Source organism: Canis lupus, chromosome 12 (assembly GCF_011100685.1).
Source record: "Canis lupus familiaris isolate Mischka breed German Shepherd chromosome 12, alternate assembly UU_Cfam_GSD_1.0, whole genome shotgun sequence".
In the NCBI taxonomy this organism is placed as follows: domain Eukaryota; kingdom Metazoa; phylum Chordata; class Mammalia; order Carnivora; family Canidae; genus Canis; species Canis lupus.
The window spans coordinates 14,552,397-14,573,249 of NC_049233.1; the positions used below are offsets into that span (position 1 = coordinate 14,552,397).

At 40.4% G+C, this 20,853-nt stretch overlaps 1 protein-coding gene across 2 annotated transcripts; it reads left to right on the top strand.

Annotated features, from left to right (window-relative positions):
- The first annotated feature begins 2,109 nt into the window (after nt 1-2,109).
- On the top strand, nt 2,110-16,056 carry ENPP4 (ectonucleotide pyrophosphatase/phosphodiesterase 4). 2 transcript variants are annotated; one of them, XM_038554235.1, is made up of 4 exons: nt 2,110-2,263; nt 9,990-10,848; nt 11,520-11,690; nt 14,369-16,056. In XM_038554235.1, exons 2-4 carry the CDS (start codon nt 10,023-10,025, stop codon nt 14,731-14,733), a joined length of 1,362 nt encoding a protein of 453 aa, XP_038410163.1. In that variant the 5' UTR covers nt 2,110-2,263; nt 9,990-10,022; the 3' UTR covers nt 14,734-16,056. The 2 variants fall into 2 exon arrangements, with proteins under 2 accessions (XP_038410163.1, XP_038410164.1); XM_038554236.1 differs by lacking the exon at nt 2,110-2,263 and adding an exon at nt 2,537-2,678.
- The last annotated feature ends 4,797 nt before the right edge of the window (nt 16,057-20,853 follow it).

The following is a 20,853-nucleotide window of genomic DNA, read 5'->3' on the forward strand; positions in this document are numbered from 1 at the left end:
AATTCCTCTGGAACTCAGACTTTTGCGGACTACTGTTCAGGTTGGGGAATGGTTTTTCTGGTCATGGTGATAATAATCACTAACACTTACCATGTGTCAGACATTGCACTGGGTACTTGACTTGCTTTGTCTCATTTATTTGACAATAATCCTAAGAGGCTGGTACTATAAAAGGGCTGGTTCTGCAGATGAGGAATTGGAGGCTCAACTAGGTCGAGCGAGACACTGACCCTAGATGGCTGAGCTACTGAGTGTCAGAGTGGGTATTAAAAATTAGGTCTGGGGACACTTGGGTGGCTCAGTGGTTGAGCGCCTACCTTTGGCTCAGGGCATGGTCCTGGAGTCCCGGGATCGAGTCTCACATCCGGTTCCCTTCAGGGAGCCTGCTTCTCCCTCTGCCTGTGTCTCTGCCTCTCTCTCTCTCTCTCTCTATCTATCTCTGTGTGTGTGTCTCTCATGAATAAATAAAAAAAATCTTAAAAAAAATGAGTTGATGCCCAACTGACTGAGTCACATAGGCTCCCCTTAAAGAATATATATATATATTTTAAGATTTTATTTATTTATCCATGAGAGACACACAAAGAAAGAGGCAGAGACACAGGCAGAAAGAGAAGCAGGCTCCTCGCAGGGAGCCCAATATGGGACTTGATCCCAGGGCCCCAGGATCACACCCTGAGCCAAAGGCAGCTGCTCAACTTCTGAGCCACCCAGGTGTCCCTAAAGATGATATTTTTTAAGTGACTGTTATGCCCAATATGGTGCTCAAACCCACAACCTCGAAACTGAGTCACATGCTCTACCAACTGAGTCAGCCAGGTGCCCCAATGGTTTCTCTTTTATGATTATAATAACAGCTCTCTCCCTCCCTCCATCCCTGCCCCCTCATAAATAGAAGAGCATGCTATACTTGCTATTCTAAAACATAATTTTTTCTCCCTCTGCCTATGTCTCTGCCTCTCTCTGTGTCTCTTATGAATAAATAAAATCTTTTTTAAAATAAAAACTTTATTTAAAAAATCTTTTTAAAAAAGGGGTGAGGGGATGCCTGGGTAGCTCAGGGGTTTAGCGCCTGCCTTCGGTCCAGGGCGTAATCCTGGAGACCCGGGATCGAGTCCCACGTCGGGCTCCCTGCATGGAGCCTGCTTCTCCCTCTGCCTGTGCCTCTGCCTCTCTGTGTGTCTCTATGATTAAAGAAATAAAATCTTAAAAAAAAAAAAGGCTCTCAGGGCTTGCATTTTAAAGTGAGGGGAGGCATGACCCCAGAGCAACTTAAAAGTTCCATTATATTCGATAAACATTTAGTGAGTTCCTTTTCGACTCTGCATTCAGCACCGCAAATACAAAGAGCAAAGGGATAACCTCTACTTTACCAATTATGCCTGGGTAACTCAAGCGTTAACAAAGAAATGTTTGGCTCATTTCTCTTTCTACTAGTAAGCTTACAGATGCAATCTGTTCAACTAAGCCTCCACTTACAGGCAGGGGCACAAGCCCATATGCAAGTCAAAAGACGTGCGCGTTTCTCAGCGGGCTCCCTATTGCAAAGATGGTGTTTCTGTGTTTCTTGTGACCTTATTTGTAAACTGCCTACAATTAACTTCGCAAGGAAAGGTGCTCCGTTTTCCAGTCAAACAGGTACTTTGGGTAGAATCACACCGCGTTTATCTCCATTCACCGGAACGAGCTGACGCGGCTCCACACCTGTGCTGGACCCTAGTGCACGCAGCCACAGTTATTTTTCCTGCGGACGCCGAAGTGCCCAGGGGCCCACTACTTAGGAGCGGACTGCGCTTGGCAGCGGCCAGGGGCCTTTCCGGGAGTCGCCGGGTGTCACGTCTCCTGAAGGGCGCCCAGCCCAGGGTGACATGAGAGGGGCGTGCTGGAGGACAGGCTCTAGCCCACGCCAGGTCCCACGCAACCCTCCGAGGCAGCTGTCGCCAGGTGGTACCTGCCTCTAGCCAATCGCCATGGCGGTTACATTTAACGCGGCTGCGGCAGCCAATCCGAGGCCACGTCTCAGCCTGCGCCCCGCCCCCTCCCCCGCCCCGCGCCGCGCTGGGTCCCGGGCGGCGGGCGGCTGCGCACACCCAGAGCGCACCCGGCCGCGCGGTCCTCGGGGCGGAGGGGCTGCTAACCGCGGCGCGGGGCGGGCGGGCCGCTACTGCGCAGGCGCCGCAGGAAGGTCTCGGCTCGCGCGTGTCCCTTGGGGTCGGCTGGCCCCGCGGCCCACGAGCGCCGAGGTCCGCGCCGGCCGCAGCTGGTGAGTGCGCGTGGGGCGCCGGCCTTCCGCAGGGAGGTGCCGCCCCCTCCTCGGTCGGTCGCCCGGGGCTTTGACGCCCGAGGTCCTGGGGCTCAGCAGCCGGGCCCCGGGGCGCGGGCGGGGCCGCCGGGAGGGGGCGCCCTGCGCCGGGCGAGGTGGACGGCGGGGTGCGGGGCGGTCGGCAGGTGCCCGGGGGGCGGGGGGCGGGGGGCGGGGCATTGGATCGGAGTTGATGGCCATTACGTCATCACACTGGAGAACGGATTTCCTAGAAAACCAGAAAGCGAAGATGACCCTTTAGGTGCTTTTGATTGGCTGGACAGCGCGCGAAGCACATGCTGCCCCTCTCGGCGTAGCTACCCCGTGGGGTAAGAGTGTCCCCATTCTGCAGATGCGGAAACTGAGGCTCAGACAGGTAACGTCGCACACGGTACGGCTGCAGACAGGCTTGACCAGGTCTGACCCCGCAGGGCGGTTGCCGTTGCCCATCCACCAGGTGATCTGCAGGGTGGGACCTCAGCCTGAAAACTTGCCAGTGTCCTAGGCAGGCAGATGCTCCGTTGGTGAATGTTACGGTTTTCTTTTGTTTCCGCCACCCCCCCCCCCAAAAAAAAAAGTGGAGGGAAGAAAAAAAAATAAAACTGCCCGCCCCGCTCGCCCCCAAGCCGTTCCAGGCCCTTTCAAGGCAGTGAAGCTCATTTGCAAGCAAAGAGGAGATATTTTCTGTAGTTTAGATTAGCTACTGAATAGAACTTGGGAGAAATGTCGGTGACGACACAAGCACCGTGACGGATTATTTTACTCCGTAGGAAGGAAGTGTAGCTGTTCTGGAGATACTAGAGAATTTTGTGTGCCCTGAAAATGGCAGAATTATTTAGAATCCTAGAATTTTTAAGATTGAGAAAGTCCTGCAGAGGGTAGTTTGTTTTTTTTTTTTTTTTCCTTAGAACGCTAAGAAAATAATAACCTAGAGGGAACCACCAAAGTTTCCCATGTCCATAGACAATGCTATTTTATTTTAAAGCAGTATAAAAAGTCTTTAGAATAGGGCTTTCGTATTATAAAGCTGATGCTGACAGTGTCTTTCACCATTTCCTGTAACCGCTCTATTCTCACCACTTAACTTGGGCTGAGAATGCCGGTAGGGATTGCCTGACATGCATTCCATCCAGGTAAAAAAGTCATCCCACGGGAGATCCAGCACATTTCACCTCCTGAACTAAAGATGACTACCTACTAGTTCTAGTTACTGTTGGGATGTTTGGGTATAGTCCAGATGAGTCTGCTTTTTTTTTTTTTTCTTCCCTCCACTATTTTTTTTTTTTTAATTACAGAGTTTTTCTCAAAGTTTAGTGATCTAACAGTGATTTTGATCCCTTGAAAACTACTTGAGAACGTTCCACTGGCATTTTGTTTATAGATTAACACCTGCTGTTAGAATGAAAATGCAGTAGACCTAGATAGAGGCACTGCTGATGAACACGTTCTGGCAGGAAAAGTCCTGGTAATCATTTGGAATTTATGACTAGTCTTGTTAGCTTGGTGTCACTAGACTTGTAGACTTGTTGAGGGCATGAATTAGTAAGTGCATAGTAAAGCTACTAAATTGCTCTCTGAGCTTGGCCAGTCACCGGACTTCGGCTCTATCACAAGTAAGAAAAAAAGCATTGAGCTAAATTACTTCTAATTATTTTAGGGTTGCACAGTTGTATTATTCTGCCTGTGGCAGTACAGACTTTTTCCTAACCTAATGGCTTTGTAACTAGAATGGATAAAAAGAAACTAAATTTGAGGGCCTGTTCTAGAACAGAATATGCCTCCCCATTTCACAAACGCCAAAACTGAGTCTGGGGAAGTTAGATTTGCTCACAGTTGTGCATCTAGTAAATGTGAGCTCAAGTTACAGGATCATTCTGATTTCAGAGCCTATAATCTTTCTTTTTTTTTTTTTAAGATTTTATTTATTTATCCGTGAGAGACACAAAGGGAGAGAGAGAGAGAGAGGCAGAGACACAGGCAGAGGGAGAAGCAGTCTCCATGCAGAGAGCCCGACATGAGACTCGATCCTGGGACCCCAGGATCACACCCTGGGCTGAAGGCGGCGCTAAGCCGCTGAACCATCTGGGGCTGCCCCAATCTTTCCTCTCTGCTTCTAAGCCTGGGGACAAGGATCCTAACAGTGTGCTAATGTATTCCTGAACCCCAGAATAAATAGCACATGTACTTTGAGCATCATTTTTTTTTTCCTTCAAGATTTAGGGAAGAAGGATTTTATATGTATTTTGAGAGAGGTCAGACAAAGGTTTTTATTTTGCTGTTGTTTTTGCATTTGGAAGGTGTTATAAAACATTTTCATGTTAAAAAACCCAAGTCTGTTATGGAGTACAAATTTCACATAATTTGAGGCATAAAATGAGACCACAAAGATGTTTACTGTTTTTTGGCAGGGCATTTCAGATGCTTTTTAAAAAGGATTACAATTTCATTCCCTCTTTTTTTGTTGTTAATATAATAGTTTTATTGAGATATAATTCACACACTATCCACTTTATTTGAAGTGTACAGTTTAATGGAGTCGTGGGATCATCACCACAGTCAATATGAGAACATGTCATCACCTCAAAAAGACACCTCATACCATTGTAATTTACTCCCCATTTCTCCCCAACCCCTTGCCACAAACACTATCAATGTACTTCCATCTCTAATAGATTTGCCTGACTTAGGCATTTCATCTAAAGAGTCATATATTAAGAGATCTTTTATGATTGCCTTCTTTCCCTTAGTGTGTCAAGGTTTATCCACTTGTAGTGTATGTTAGCACTTCCTTCCTTTTTATTGTCAAATAATATTTCATGGTATGGATAGACCACATTTTATTATCCATTTATCAGGACGCCCGATTGGCTTAGCAGTTGGACATCTGCCTCCGGCTCAGGGAGTGATCCCGGGATCCAGGATCAAGTCCCACATCAGGCTCCTTGCAGGGAACCTGCTTCTCCCTCTGTCTGTGTCTCTGCCTCTCTCTCTCTCTCTCTCTCTCTCTCTGTCGCTCATGAATAAATAAATAAAATCTTAAAAAAAAGTTATGTATCCATTTATCATCACCTGATGGCCTATTTGAGTTGTTTCCACTTCTTGGCCATTAAAGATAATGCTGTTGTGAACATTTATGTTTTAGTGTGAGCATCTGTTTTAATTTCTTTAGGGCGTATACTGGATAATATGGTGACTCTGGTTAAAGAACTGCCACAGTGTTTTCCAGGTGGCTCTCTCACTTTATGTTCTCACCAGCACTGTATAAAAGTTCCAGTTTCTTTGTATCCTTACTAACTCTTGTTCTGTGTCTTTTTGATTCTCTCCATCCTAGTGGGTCTGAAATGCTATTTCATTGTGGTTTTGATTTGCATTTCCCTGATGACTAATGATGTTGAACATCATTTCATGTGCTTATTTGCCACCTGTATATCTTTGGAAAAATATCTTTGAGATCCTTTGCTCATTTTTTAATTGGATTATTTGACTTTATTTTTAAGTTATAATATTTACATATTCTAAGTACAGATCACTTAGAGATGATTTGCAAATATTTTCTCCCATTCTGTGGGTTGTCTTTTCTCTTCATGGTATTCCTTAGAGCACAAAAGTCAAGTCTTATTTATTTATTTATTTATTTATTTATTTATCACTTGTTCTTTTGGTGTTGTACCTAAGAAGGTTTTGCCTAACTCAAGGTCATGAAGATATACTTCTGTATTTTCTTTTAAGAGTTTTATAGTTTTAGCTCTAAATTTTGGTCCATGAACCATTTATGGTTAATTTTGGTGTATAGGATAAGATGAGGGTTCCAGATTCATTCTCTAGCATAATGGATATCCAGCTGTCCAGGCATCATTTGTTGAATTGCTTTGATACCTCTCTGTTCTTAGAGATGACTCTGTTGAAGAAGGTTTGGACATACTATAATATTCCAGTTGTAGTAATTCATCAAAGGGCTTAGTGTTAAAAACAACTTTAGGATGTATGGCTCTCAAGCACAGCATTACAAAGAAGTTTTGGTATTATAGAACAGAGTTCATTCACCCTTGTCTTTGTTCTTTCAGGATGACAGCCTGATTCATTACTTTGATTATTTATGCCCCTATTGTATTATAGATTTGAAAAGTATAAAGCCCATATTCCCTGATACATGGCACATACATACATTTTTGTTGTATAGTCTTCATTATATTAGATATGTATTGAGTGATTAAAAAAAAATAACCTAAAAGAGTGTTTAGGCAAGACTTCATGGTGCAGGAGGTAACTTCAGGACGTTTGGGAGCACAGCTGTCACTGAAGAGCTATTATAGGTCACCTCTAGGTCGCCTAGAAAAATGGCTGTTATAGTTTACATGACTTTGTAATACATTTGAAGAAGATGGGGATGGTGAAATATGGTGAAAGGAAAGTATGGTTGGCAATGATTTCTGTAACTGTTTCACAGTAATTTGCATGTGGGTTGGGCCTGGATGCTGTAGGGCTTGAATTCTTTCCGGGCTGAAGTGTTTGTATAGACAGGGGAAGTCCTTGGACTTTTTTTAGGGGAGTGCTATGAACAGAGCTACGCCCAGGAAGATTAAGTTGGGAGTAGACGTGAGGTGAGAAAGGGGAGGGTGAAGAAGGTAGGAAGGTCACATAAGAGAGAGAAGTGCTCCCACAGGAAGTAATATGGGCTTTAAGAGGTACGCCACACTAAAGATGGAAAAGAATGGGTAGCTGTTGAGAATGCACGTTCCTGGCTTCTACACTGGCCTGACTGAATTGGACTTTCCTAGGTGTAAAGACTGGGCAGCTGCACTTGTAAGAAGTCCCCTCTGAATTTTAGGTCTACTCTGCTGTAGTAGATGGTATGTGAATAGAATCAACACTAGGCTGGCACCTATGGTTTACTCAGAGCAGTTCTGTTGAGAGAATGAGGAAGCTGTTTTAAAGGATGGGGAACTAAGGAAAAGAAAAAGACTTGGAGGTGCAGAGAATGCATGCAGTTTGACATATATCAGAACTTGACTTGCCAGCAGAATAGTTTGTTCGGTGGACTTGGTGTGGTATGTAAACTGGTTACTGAGGGAAAGAGCCAGGGCAGTAAATAAAGACAGTTTTTTTTTTTAATTGATTTATGAGCATCTTTAAGATACTGTACAACCTATTTGCTCTTCCAACTCCTACTGGAAACAAATATTTATGTATGGGAAAGTATCTATTCTCAGAGAAAACAGGGAATCTGCTCAATCCAAGCTTTCATGGAGACCAGCATGACCTCCACACAAGTTCTCAGGTTGCTGGAACCTAGGGCAGCAGCCTGCATGATATTGGTGTGTGACTGAACTTGTACTGACTGTCTGAGGGAGGGGGTGAGTTGTGCATGAGCACTAGGTTGGGGACACCAAATAATGAATGAAAAGAGAAATGCCATTCTCTCAATTCTTAAGAGTTGTTATTACTGAGCTGTGGCTGAGGCTGTGTCTGTACAGTGTGTCTCCTATACCAAACATGATTGTTCGTTACCCTTCTCTTTGGAGAGGTGATTTGATTTTGTTATTCGTACTATTTTTGGTTTCATGGATGGCACTAGCAACAGATGATCCATACCCGACAGGCAGAAGGCAGCCCATCTCAGGTGAAAATCGTAGACTTTACGGACCCAGAGTCCTTCCCAGACAAGATCCTGTGCCTTTGGTCTTCACAATTTTAAGTCCCTGGTTCTGAGACGGTCACAGCTTCAGTCAACAAATGTTTGAATGCGTACACACACAGATCACCTAGCTGGTATGTTTGAAGGAAAAGTCTTTGCCTTCAAGTAATTGCGGTTTAGTTGGGAGAAAGAACACACAATAAATGGCTCATGAACTTAATCATCATGTCAGCACGTCGCTGCCTCTCCCCAGGACCTCCAGGTGCACACACCTGCGGCCAAACCTTGGGTCTTCTTACTCTGAAATACGGAATTCACTCTCCTCTTTCTGACTACAGCCTCACATCCCTGCAGCTTCCCTCAGAACCTGTAGTCCAGAAGCCTTCTCCTTCACGCATCTATATCCGTTTCAGCGTAGATGCTGCAGTTCAGATTTTAACCGCTCCTAAGTCAGGATCTTCAACTTTCTTCGTTATACTTCAGTTTCTGGCAGAGTCTTAAGTACAGGCAGCATCAGCTGCCGGTATTGTTCAGGCCTGTGCCAGGGCCCCTGAGTAGCTAGAGAAAAACCTGTCAACAGTGTCACTAAAAACTCATGACCCCCGCTGTCAGCCTCGACCACCAGTCCTCCTGTTGCCCTGTACTCTCCCATCCTCCCTGTTGGCCATTTCAGACATTCTCTGTTTCTCAAACCCTCGAACCTTTTGCCATCCTACTTCCTCTGAGTAGTTGCCCCTACCTTTTGTAGCAAGAGAATAAGGCTCCCTTCAGCCCCAACCCTCAGACTTGTTAGCTTACCCAGCCTTAGCTGCTTCTCTCCTATTACTATGAAAGAGATACCCTGTCCTATCTAAGTCCCCTGTGCTGTTTTCTGAAGGACCAAAGATGATAGAGACTGAAGGCAGGGAGATTTATTATGGGAAACTTGTTTTTATAAACAGTGGATTATCTAAGTAAATAAGCAGAGAGAGCTGCGAGCCTCGGGTATTAGGCAGATACTTATATCCTTGATAGTAAAAAGGAAGTTTAAGGGATTTGGTGAAGTTCATCTCAACAGCTCTTGGATTTCTTCAGAAGTCACTGTGGCAGTCAGGTCCCTATAGGCTTTGTCAGTTTGTTAACCTTATGTAAATACTGGGAATGTATAGACAAGTGGAGTCTTTTTCCTCATATAATATTTCTTTCTTTGTCCCCCCCCCCCTTTTTAAGGATTTTATTTATTTATTCATGAGAGACACACAGAGAAAGAGGCAGAGACATAGAGGGAGAAGCAGGCTCCATGCAAGGAGCCCGATGTGGGACTTGATCCCGGGACTCCAGGATCACACCTGGGCTGAAGGCAGGCACTAAACTGCTGAGCCACCCGGGCTGCCCTCTTTGCCCTTTTTTAATGCCAATATCTTCAGCAGGAACTGGCAGTGAGCCCGTATGGTAGAATTTCTACCTATTTCTGTGGCTTAAAAGGAACAGAGGTTACCAGTTACTAAACTAGAAACATAATCTCCCTCTCTGGAGCCTCTAAAGACTTGGTATTATTTCTGTTTTGTGCAAAAGGATCATTTTTCTTTTTTCGTCCGTTCTTACTAAGTTTTTTGAAAGATTTTATTTTTAAGTAATCTCTATACCTAACACGGGGTGTGAACTTACACCCCAAGAACAAGAGTCCCTGGCTACCCTGACTGAGCCAGCCAGGCGCCCCTGACCTTATTAGGTCTTTAGAATAATTTCTGCTACTACAGACAAGCAAGACAACCAAACGGGAGTATTTCTGTGGAGTATAAGAATGGCCCATACCCCCTGCAGAGTGTGAAGGCCGGGGTAGGACATACATAAATAGGAAATTGGACAAGTAAAGGCAATTTTTGTTTTTCTTTCCAATTTTAGCTTTATTCAGTTAACTTTCAGTAAATGACATTATTTGATTTTAAGTTGATATGAAAGCATATAGAAAGTTAATAAATTGTGGTTCTCTTTGCCTAGTGGCTAAATTTCTGAAACTTAATCCAGGTCACAACAGCACTACCACTTATGAACTGTGTTTTTATATTTTAGGAACCCTGATTGCTTTCCTTCAACACATTCATTATGAAGTTACTAGTAATACTTTTATTTTCTGGACTTATAACTGGTTATAGAGGTAACTCTTCCCATAGCTTGCCATCCAAGTTACTACTGGTGTCCTTTGATGGTTTCAGAGCTGACTATCTACAGGACTATGAATTTCCTCATCTCCAGAATTTTATCAAAGAAGGAGTCCTGGTAGAGCATGTTAAAAATGTTTTTATCACAAAAACATTTCCAAACCACTACAGTATTGTGACAGGCTTGTATGAAGAAAGCCATGGCATCGTGGCTAATTCCATGTATGATGCAAGCACAAAGAAACGTTTTTCTGACTTTGATGACAAGGATCCTTTTTGGTGGAATGAAGCAGAACCTATTTGGGTGACCAACCAGCTTCAGGAAAACAGATCAAGTGCTGCTGCTATGTGGCCTGGCACTGATGTACCCATTCACAATACCACACCTTCCTATTTTATGAATTATAGCTCTTCAGTGTCATTTGAGGAGAGACTAAATAACATTACCATGTGGCTGATGAATTCGAACCCACCGGTCACTTTTGCAACACTTTACTGGGAAGAACCAGATGCAAGTGGCCACAAATACGGACCTGAAGATAAAGAAAACATGTACAGAGTGTTGAAAGGAATAGATGATCTCATTGGTGAGCTAGTCCACAGACTCAAGGTGCTAGGATTGTGGGAAAATCTCAACGTGATCATTACAAGTGATCATGGGATGACCCAGTGCTCAAAGGAGAGACTGATAAACTTGGATCTCTGCATTGATAATTCAAGCTACACTCTTGTAGATTTGACTCCAGTTGCTGCCCTACTTCCCAAGATAAGTAAGTAACCTTTCAGCTGAGGGATATTTGAAGGGAGCAACTGAATGAGGAGGGAGGGTTTTGTAAAAGAATACAACTCTGGCTTTTTGTAGGGCAATACCATCTATTCTTCCTCAGAGTGGGAATTATATGTTTTTCCCCTTAATTTACAAGTCTTTAAGCAGTTAGCTTAAGGTTCATGTTCAAAGAGATTACTTCTTTGCTTTTTGATACATTTCTTAATTATTCACCCTAATGGAAAAAGAAGATTTTTATCCTTAAGAAAGATCTTGGATTTTTGTGTGAGATATGCTATTTATCTATTGATCTTAGAATTAGTAATTAGCTGTAATATATAACTACTTTCTATTTACTTAGGAAGCTATACGTGAAAATTGTCCCCTTTTGTATAAAAGTCCACCAGAGAGAATCACAAAATGAAAAAAGAGATACTAGAATGCCTGGAAAGATAAAGGGAGGGGTGTGTGTGTGTGTGTGTGTGTGTGTGTGTGTGTGTGTCTCTCCCCAACAATGTCACATAATTATTATTGCACTGCTTTTTTAAGAAGTAAAAATGATTTAATAGATGACATTGTTCAGGATTTATTTCCAGTTATTCTAGTTAGAAATTTTTTTTTCTTCATCAACCAATCATGACTTTTTTTCCTTGACTGTTTTCCTTTTTCTTCCAGATATCACGGAGGTTTATAACAAACTGAAAGTCTGTGACCCTCACATGAACGTTTATCTCAAAGAAGAGATTCCTGCCAGATTTCATTACCAACATAATGATCGAATTCAGCCTATTATTTTGGTTGCTGATGAAGGCTGGACAATTGTGTTAAATAAATCATTATCAAAATGTAAGTATTCATTTCAGACATTTCTGTTGTACTCTGGGGATAAATCACAGGTTGTGACATTGTTCTGTTAACAAGGTACTTTAATTTAGAGATATTAACAGTGTATAACCAGTTCACTTTTTGACTGGGTAATTCTCAGGTTTTCATTCAATAGAAATTTATAACCACAGTTTGACCCCTAGATGAGGAGGCTGGGTGGCCTTAGGGCAGAGGTGTAGTTTTACTTTCTTACCCACACTGCAGTTACTGTTAGTAACTTTCAAGGTTGGTTCTCTTGATTTGTAGAAAATGAGAGAGAAGTAAAGCAACAAAGTAAAAAGGGAGAGATTCCAGGGGAATCTCTGAGTTCAAATGCTTTTTTAAATTGTTTGTGTGTGTTAAACATTGTCCAAGTACCTGAGCGCTGTAGCTGTTTCACTGGAGGAGAACTAGAAGGTGAACAAACAGAAATCTACCCAGTAAACAAACGAGGTGTATCAAAATCTCTCCTCCAGCTGAGGAGATATAGAGGGGTGAGTTACAGGTCTTTCCTGAACCCAAGTTTATTTATCCAGCTATTTATCCATATGTTAGATTTGGTTTGAATACTTCTTTTAAAAACTGGCTTTGTAGTCTGTAGCAAGAGTCAGAATACTTTTTCTGTAAAAGGCCAGATAGTAAATATGTTAGACTTTATAGGCCAGCTGGTCTTTCTCACTCAATTCTGCCTTTGTAGTAGGAAAGCAGCCTGGACATTCTGTAAACAGACCAATTTGGGGTGTTGAAATGAAACTTTGTTTACAGAAGCAGGTGGAAGGCTGATTTTGGCCAGGGGCTGTCTTGAGCAGTGTGCAGATCCTTGATCTATAGCAAATCAGAAGCTTCAGAGAAGGATATAAGACTAAAGGTTAAGGGAGTTTATAAGTTATTTATATTTATGTACTCACTGTTGAAAACTGAGAAAACATGGAAAAACTTAGAAAAGAAAAAACAAACTATCCATACAGAGGTACAGAGTTTTTTTCTATTACATATACATATGTATGTATATGTCTATAGTGTCTTCTGTTGATCACATTCATTATTTTTTTTTTAATTTTTTTTTTTTAATTTTTATTTATTTATGATAGTCACACAGAGAGAGAGAGAGGCAGAGACACAGGCAGAGGGAGAAGCAGGCTCCATGCACCGAGAGCCCGATGTGGGATTCGATCCCGGGTCTCCAGGATCGCGCCCTGGGCCAAAGGCAGTCGCCAAACCGCTGCGCCACCCAGGGATCCCACATTCATTATTTTTATTATGAAATATTTCAAACAAGGGATCCCTGGGTGGCTCAGTGGTTTAGTGCCGCCTTTAGCCCAGGACGTGATCCTGGAGTCCCGGGATCGAGTCCCATATCCAGCTCTCTGCATGAAGCCTGCTTTTCCCTCTGTCTATGTCTCTGCCTCTTTCTGTGTGTCTCTCATGAATAAATAAATAAAATCTTTTTTTAAATATTTTAAACATGAAATTAAAGGATAATATAACACAAACTGATATATTTATTCACCACTCAGTCATTTGCACTTCTTAAGAAAGCAGGAGCTTATCAGTGCAACAGGTGTACACTAAAAGTCAGTATTTGCCAAAATAAAGCTAAAAACTGAGAATGTGGTATTGCGGTTCTATCTAGGACTGTCATGTTTTTCTGAGTTCGATTTGGAGTTAAAGGTGAACTGGTTAGACTTCGCATTCAGTGTAAGAACCCTTTCTACAACATTCTCACCTGGCCTTCCAGAGGTTGAGGCATTCATTCATTATCGATAAACCAGGAGTGTATTACATAATCCTCTTATCACAGGAGCAATTGATGTAGGTAGGCTGCAGATTCACTTCTTCCCTCTTCATGGGTTTTACTCGCCTCTGTTCTCCCTAGTTATTCAGGACCCTCCACCCAGCCACTCTTATTCTCTCTCTCTCTTTTTTTATACAATCATTAGTGCTCTTTGCATGCACACACTGCTGGAAATGGAGGGGTGAAATGAGTGGGGCTAGCACTGAAAGGTGCATCAGGCTGAGAAATAGTTGTGTTTTTGTTTTTGTTTTTTTTTTTTTTAAGATTTATTTATTCATGCGAGACACAGAGAGAGAGAGAGAGGCAGAGACACAGGCGGAGGAAGCAGCAAGCTCCTTGCAGGGAGCCCAATGAGGGACTTGATCCCTGATCCTGGGATCAGGCCCTGAGCTGAAGGTAGAAGTTCAACCGCTCAGGTACCCAAGTGTCCCAAGAAATAGTTTTTAAAGACTCAGGTCATGATCACTTGGAAAAGGGGTGTGTGTGTGAAATAGGGGACATGGCTGAGTTGAAAAACACAGAAAATTTCATTTCTAACCCTCACCTGTTTTAAGTGATCAGAATTTTTAAAGATTCTATTTAATTATTTGAGAGCAAGAACAGAAACAGGGGCAGGGTCAGAGCAGAGCTCGGAGAGGGAGAAGCAGACTTTCCACTAAACAGATCACCCGATGCAGGGGCTCTATCCCAGGACCCTGGGATCAGCTTAACCCCTGAGCCACCCAGGCATCCCACTAATTACAATTTTAATGGATGAGAGTTACACTGGCAAGAATCAATATATTTACACTAGAAGCAAGTTATTTTGTAATAGAAAAATCAGTCTTTCTGTTAAGAACTAACATACTTTCTGTTCTTTTTTCAGTAGGTGACCATGGCTATGATAATTCTTTGTCTAGTATGCATCCATTTCTAGCTGCCCACGGTCCTGCATTTCACAAAGGCTACAAACAAAGCACAATTAACAGTGTGGATATTTATCCAATGATGTGCCACATCCTGGGATTAAAACCACATCCCAATAATGGAACCTTTGGTCATACGAAGTGTTTGTTAGTTGACCAGTGGTGCATTAATCTCCCAGAAGCCATCGGAATTGTTATTGGTGCGCTCTTGGTCTTAACCACACTAACATGCCTCATAATAATCATGCAGAATAGACTGTCTGTACCCCGTCCATTTTCCCGACTTCAGCTGCAAGAAGATGACGATGATCCTTTAATTGAGTAACATGCTGGAGTTTATACGGAATATCTTTGATTAGTCACAAAACCAAGGATACACTCAAAAAATGGTGTTCTAAGGATGAAAAATATACCTTGAAAGACAAAAAACTTAGACTAAGCATGCTAGAATTACTTTGTTTTTCCTTGTGCTTTGTTTTGGTGTATCAGCTAATTAACAAAAAACCCTGACCATAGTAAAAATTTCTAGTAAGTCAACATAAACTATTTCTCTAACTAGAAACTTTAAGAAAAATGATTGCCTCTGGTTTTTTTTGCTATGAAGATGACACATTTTTAAATAAAAATATACCAAAATTTAGTAGGCATGCTTTTCTAATAAATTTTTATATTTGTAACTGAAACAACAGAAATCTTTATGCAATTAGTGGATTTTGGATTTTGTGTATCAGGAAGGAAAAGTTTTCTATATTTTTATATTTCATGACTTTAATAGAGTTTGTATCCCAAGTAAACCTGTGACATAGGAAGACCTCTGTGGTGGTTAATAAAATTGGTTATCCAGGCAGAACAGATCTAGCATAGGAAGAAATTATTTTAAGAAAAGCTGTTATAAAAAAACACAACAAAGACTATGTGATACAAAGCCTGAGTCTTCACCATTGTGTCGTTGTTAAGGTTTGTAAGCTATTGAAGCCACAAAAGATACCTTTTGAAGATTGTTGCTGATAAGAAATTAAGAAAATAGAATTGCTTTTCTCAATCTGTGCTTAATGCCTTTGTGTAAGTCATTTGTATGTGTGTATGTGTGTGCACAAGTGCGTTTGCACTTATGAATGTGTAGACTTCCTGTGACTGACGGAAGGTGGTCAGAGGCAGCTGGTCTGCGGGCTGACTTCCACATTCCCACGGAATGTGGCTCTCAGCAAAGAGTATATTTGCACTTCATATTTGTTTACTTTCTTCTGACTCACAAGCTAAAGTTGTAACTTAAGAAAGTTCGTTAGTTTTTGTTAGCTATTTAGCTTCCTCATGTTGTATGTTGTAGCCAGAGGTATCCAAGTGGTGTAAAAAAAATTCATGACCAAATACAAGTCTGGCTTCAATTGGGTCAGAATGGGGAGGAGATTTTGCTATCTACCTTTGAGATATTTATGCCTTACTTTTTAGGCAATAGAGTAGTTAAATTTAAAATGGAACCTGGTATCTTTTGATCCTTCCCACTGTTCATATGTTAAGTGGCAGAGTAAACTCTTAAGCACTGTTAACATTCTGTAGGCCTGAGTCCTGCCTCTGCTTTTTCTCCAGTGTTTGGTTCACAGAAATAATTGCTCCGATTTTTTTTTTAACATACATGTTCAAAGCTAAGGAATTGTTTTTTTTTTTTTTTTTTTTTTTTTTTTTTTTAGGAATTGTTTTGAAGAACTACCATCCTACCTTTGCTAGGTGGTACTTTCTAATTGAATCAGCTAATATGCAGAAACCGAGTTGTGGCAGACTAGATTGTATCTAGTAAAGCAAAAATTGGCTTCAAGAACCGTATCAGGACCTGAGACAAGCAATTAATAGTGTGATGTTTAAAGTTTTGACGATATAAAATAATCTAAGTAACTGTTTTACAGATTTTTAAAAATCTGTAGTAAATATGCAACGGAGTTAAATGCTGATTACCTGTGGTGGTCAAGAACGATGGTGCCAGTCATCAAACATATAATTCATCCTATTTGGTCTCTGCTAATTTTGTGATCATAGTATTCATTCAGCATCTGTTGTTCTTGAGAATCATTTCTACAGCCTGCATAAGTAGTTCATGCTATTGGTCATAAGCTGACTATTAAGAACAGCACAATAAATAAATGAAGTAAAGCCAATAGCGCTAATTTTGCTTTTTGACCACGTTTATTTCATTTTTTTCCTTCCGTAAAAGTTATCCTAGAGGTTGTTTTTCTGAACAAAATAATAGAAAAATTTCTTCCTGTTTCAATTTCCATTTAAAAGAAAAACAACAGTCACATTTAATACAGTAGACACTTTTTGAAGTATCTACAATAGTTGCAGGATATTTTATACTAGATCAGTAGAGCTTGGTCCTTGCAATGCTGTGAGTTTTAGTGAGCATCTAGCCTGTGAGTGCATTTCATATAGGATGGAATAGGAAGGGATGTCCTGTCAATGTCTTAACACTTTGAACAAGACACTTAACCTATTTTCTTGTCTTTCATTCCATTCTCAAAATACTAACTTTAATTAAAATTATAAACTTTTTTGTATATATGCTGATGGGACAAAACCATATTTATTTAATCAAAGAGATGTTTATATATTATTTTGAACTTTGTGTTAATTCATTTGTATCTTTAAAAAATTATCACCATTAAAGCCAATGACTCCTCTAGTGCACTGAGAAAATCTTTCTAGTAAGCTAGCCTTTTGCAATAAGGTTCTGGTCTGTATTTTGTTAAGTAATTGACTAATATCTTGACATGTTTTTCTGGGTGAAAGTATTTGGCTACAGGAAACATTTAACTGTTTATGACAGTAATACTCAAACGCAGTAGGAAAATGTATTGAGTGGTTTTTGTTAATTTAGTGAGTGAATTCAGAATAACTGCATTTACTTACATGGACAGTTCTGTTGTTATTAATGTGCAAGTTCTTGTAAACAGCAATAGAATTCTAATATAAATTATTTCAATGCTGTGTACTATAGACTTTGTGTTCTTTCATTAAGCTTGGTATAAGAATTTAAATATAAGTTCTTGGAACATTAAAGGATTAAAAATACTTTTGTATTGTTCTTGGGTGTCTCCCTCTCTTATCCATATCTGGTAAGCTTTAAGGATGATGGCATTTAATTCCTTTTACTTAGGGGTTTTCACTTCATTGTGAATGCATAAAGTTACAAATGAAGGACAAAGATGGGATGGAAAGTGTGTTTTTTTTATTGTCATTCTTAAAATAGTGTGTAAATAAAACGACATGAGTATGCTTTAAAAAAAATCTGTAGTGCCTTAAGTTGAAGTAAAATATATTTTGACTATATTGTCTGAGTTCATAATGACTTTGTTTATGATTAAAACATGTGAATAAAATCTACCAAAAACATTTTTACTATAATTATTAAATACAGGATGCAATATTACTGATTTTTTTAAATTTGTCACCCTGCAAAATACACATACTGTGATAGATGTTGTTATGAGCCAGTAATACTGCAAAAATCCATATAGGCATTCATTACAGATTATTTTAAAACATTTTTTTTTTAATTTTTATTTATTATGATAGTCACAAAGAGAGAGAGAGAGGGGCAGAGACACAGGCAGAGGGAGAAGCAGGCTCCATGCACCGGGAGCCTGACGTGGGATTCGATCCCGGGTCTTCAGGATCGCGCCCTGGGCCAAAGACAGGCGCCAAACCGCTGCGCCACCCAGGGATCCCTACAGATTATTTTAAAACCAAGATCAACTATAAAACATTTAACCAAATTTTAAAGATAATGTATCAATACGTATTTTAGCATGAGGACATCACTGGAAAGAAAGCCAAGATTAAGTGTTTTGTAAATAGCCATACTCATTGAGTATAGATTGAACAAAGTTTCGTCTAGTGGTTCAGCGTGATAAATTCATTTCCTGTATTCCTCCTCCATGAACACTGCTAGGAACTCTGGGAGAAAATAAGAAAAGGTACTTTCTTTACTCTAGAAGAGAGTTCTGTAGCATCTCAGAAATGGTGAAACTTTATACCAACATATTACTTCTGTCTACTCATGGTTAGACTCTTGCTGCTGAGATCTTGGGATACAGAACCATTTGCCAGGCCATGTGCTTCCTGAAGTTAAGATGCTAGCTTCTTTTTCCCCCCTGCCTCCCTGCTTCCTTGGTGCCTGTACTTGGATACCATTACAATCCTCCCTTCCCCAGCACACACACTGAGGGAGCATGTGAATCTAAATGAGCCTGTTGGGTCCAATTGAATTAGGCTGCAGAAGACCGGTTTGCTTTTTGGCATAAACCCTTTGGATTTTCATTTTTCATTGTTCTGTAAACATTTTCTTTTTTCCTTGAATGGTTTAGTTAACATTTTTCAAGAAGTAGATATTAAGGCAAAAAAAAAAAAAAACCCACAAACATGCTGATCATCATAGTATAATACAGTTCTGTATCCTAACGTGTGCAGGTGGTGACTGGTGTTGAAACTGCTCAGTCCTGTGACTCATGTCTCACGGCCGCATTACTGGCAAAAGCAGTCTTACCCAAAAATCAAGCTAAACTGTCGGGCAAGCTGCCTACTTTTCCACTTAACTTCTACCCCTTGACTGCAGAAACCTGAATTTCACCATCAATAAACAATCTGAAAAATAAAAAAATAAAAATAAATAAATAAACAATCTGGTGAGCTCCTCCAGCCCTAGAATGATGGTTTACAGAGGCCTCCCGTGCAGACTGCCCTCGCATGTTAATACAATGAATTGTCAGGGACCCTATCAGCATGTTTTTCCTCTCTGCCTTGCTTACTTCACTTTCATAGGTGGGGGTGGTGGAAAGGATCAAAAGAAACCCCAAAGCAAATCCAAACAACCGCACTATACAAACGTTTTAGAAGATTGTTCCTACTGGCAAGACCCAGACTATTACAGACTTAAACATTGTTCGAATTTTCTATTGAGGAGAGACACACAAAATTTTTGTGAAACCTTTTTTTTCTAAATAGTAAAAGTTCTGTTTCCAGTAAAATGGTGGAGCATATTACTCAAACCAGCGCTCTTGCCGAGGACTAGAAAATCTGGACAAAGTATGAAACATCTGTCCTAAAGCATTGAGAAATTACCAAAAAAGTGAAGGATCAAGAGGCTAGGAATCAGAACAGGGAAATATATAAAAGGAGCCCCTGATGGCATCTGTAAATTCTGGAAGCCAACATAATCAAAAGAGGGGTGGAGGTGTAGAAGGAGAGAAAACACGATGTGAAAAAGAGCAGAACACTTAATAACCTACTTTATACTATTTGGCACAAATAAGTTTGAAAATACAGATCAAATGGGTAATTTCCCAGGAAAAAGTTGAACAAAACTTATTTCAGTAGAGAAAGGAAATGATCAATTTCTAATTAGAGATTGGACAAATTATAAACTATTATACAGAAAAAGCCCAGACCCAAAATTTGATAATCCTTTTTAGTGTCTCTTTATTAGGTTTGATTATCAGTGTTACATTTGCCTCATAAAACATGTTTTAGAAATAAATACGTGGGTTTTTGAGGTGACTATACTATGGATATCATGGATACCATGGTTTTTGAGATGACTATACCAGGGATAAAAGTAGCATCCCCAAAGTGGAACTATAGACCAATATAGTATAGTGGAGGGGGGTAGCAAAATGGAAAATCATCCATATCTGCAAGCTAAAGGTAAATAGGCAACATCCAATTAAATGGCAAAGATTGTCAGATTGGATGAAAAAACGAGCCAGCTATTTGTAGTCTGCCCTTTAAATACAAAGGCAGGTTGAAAGTAAAAGGACAGAAAATTATATATACCATGCAAACATCTCACAGAGTATGTTTTCTGACCACAATGGAATTAAAATTGATTCAATAACGGATCCAGAGAAGCCCTGAATATTTATCCGTTAAACAATACACTTCTAAAATGGCATACCAAATTCTGTAGAATGCAGCTAATGTTGTATTTAGATGGAAATTTATAACCTTGAATGCTTGTCTTTGAGAAAAGATTCAATATCAATGATTTCAGCTTCCACTTTAGAAAGCTAGTAAGATGAAAATAATCCAAAGTGAGTGGAAGAAAGGAAATAATATAGAATCAATGAAATAGGAAAGACAAAATTAATAAAGTCACATTTTGGTATTGTGTTTAATAAAATTGATAAGCCCCTAACAAGATTAACTTAGGAAAAAAAGGGAGATAGCACAAATTGGCAAGATCAGTAATAAAAGAGGGGCCATCACTTACAGATCCTACATATATCAAAAGAATACCAAGGGAATATTATGCCAATAACTTTGACAATTTAGATAAAATAAATTCCTTGAAAAATACAACTTAAGCAAAACTGATACAAAATCAAATAGAAAATCTAGGGCAGCCTGGGTAGCTCAGCAGTTTCGCACTGCCTTCGGCCCAGGGCATGATCCTGGA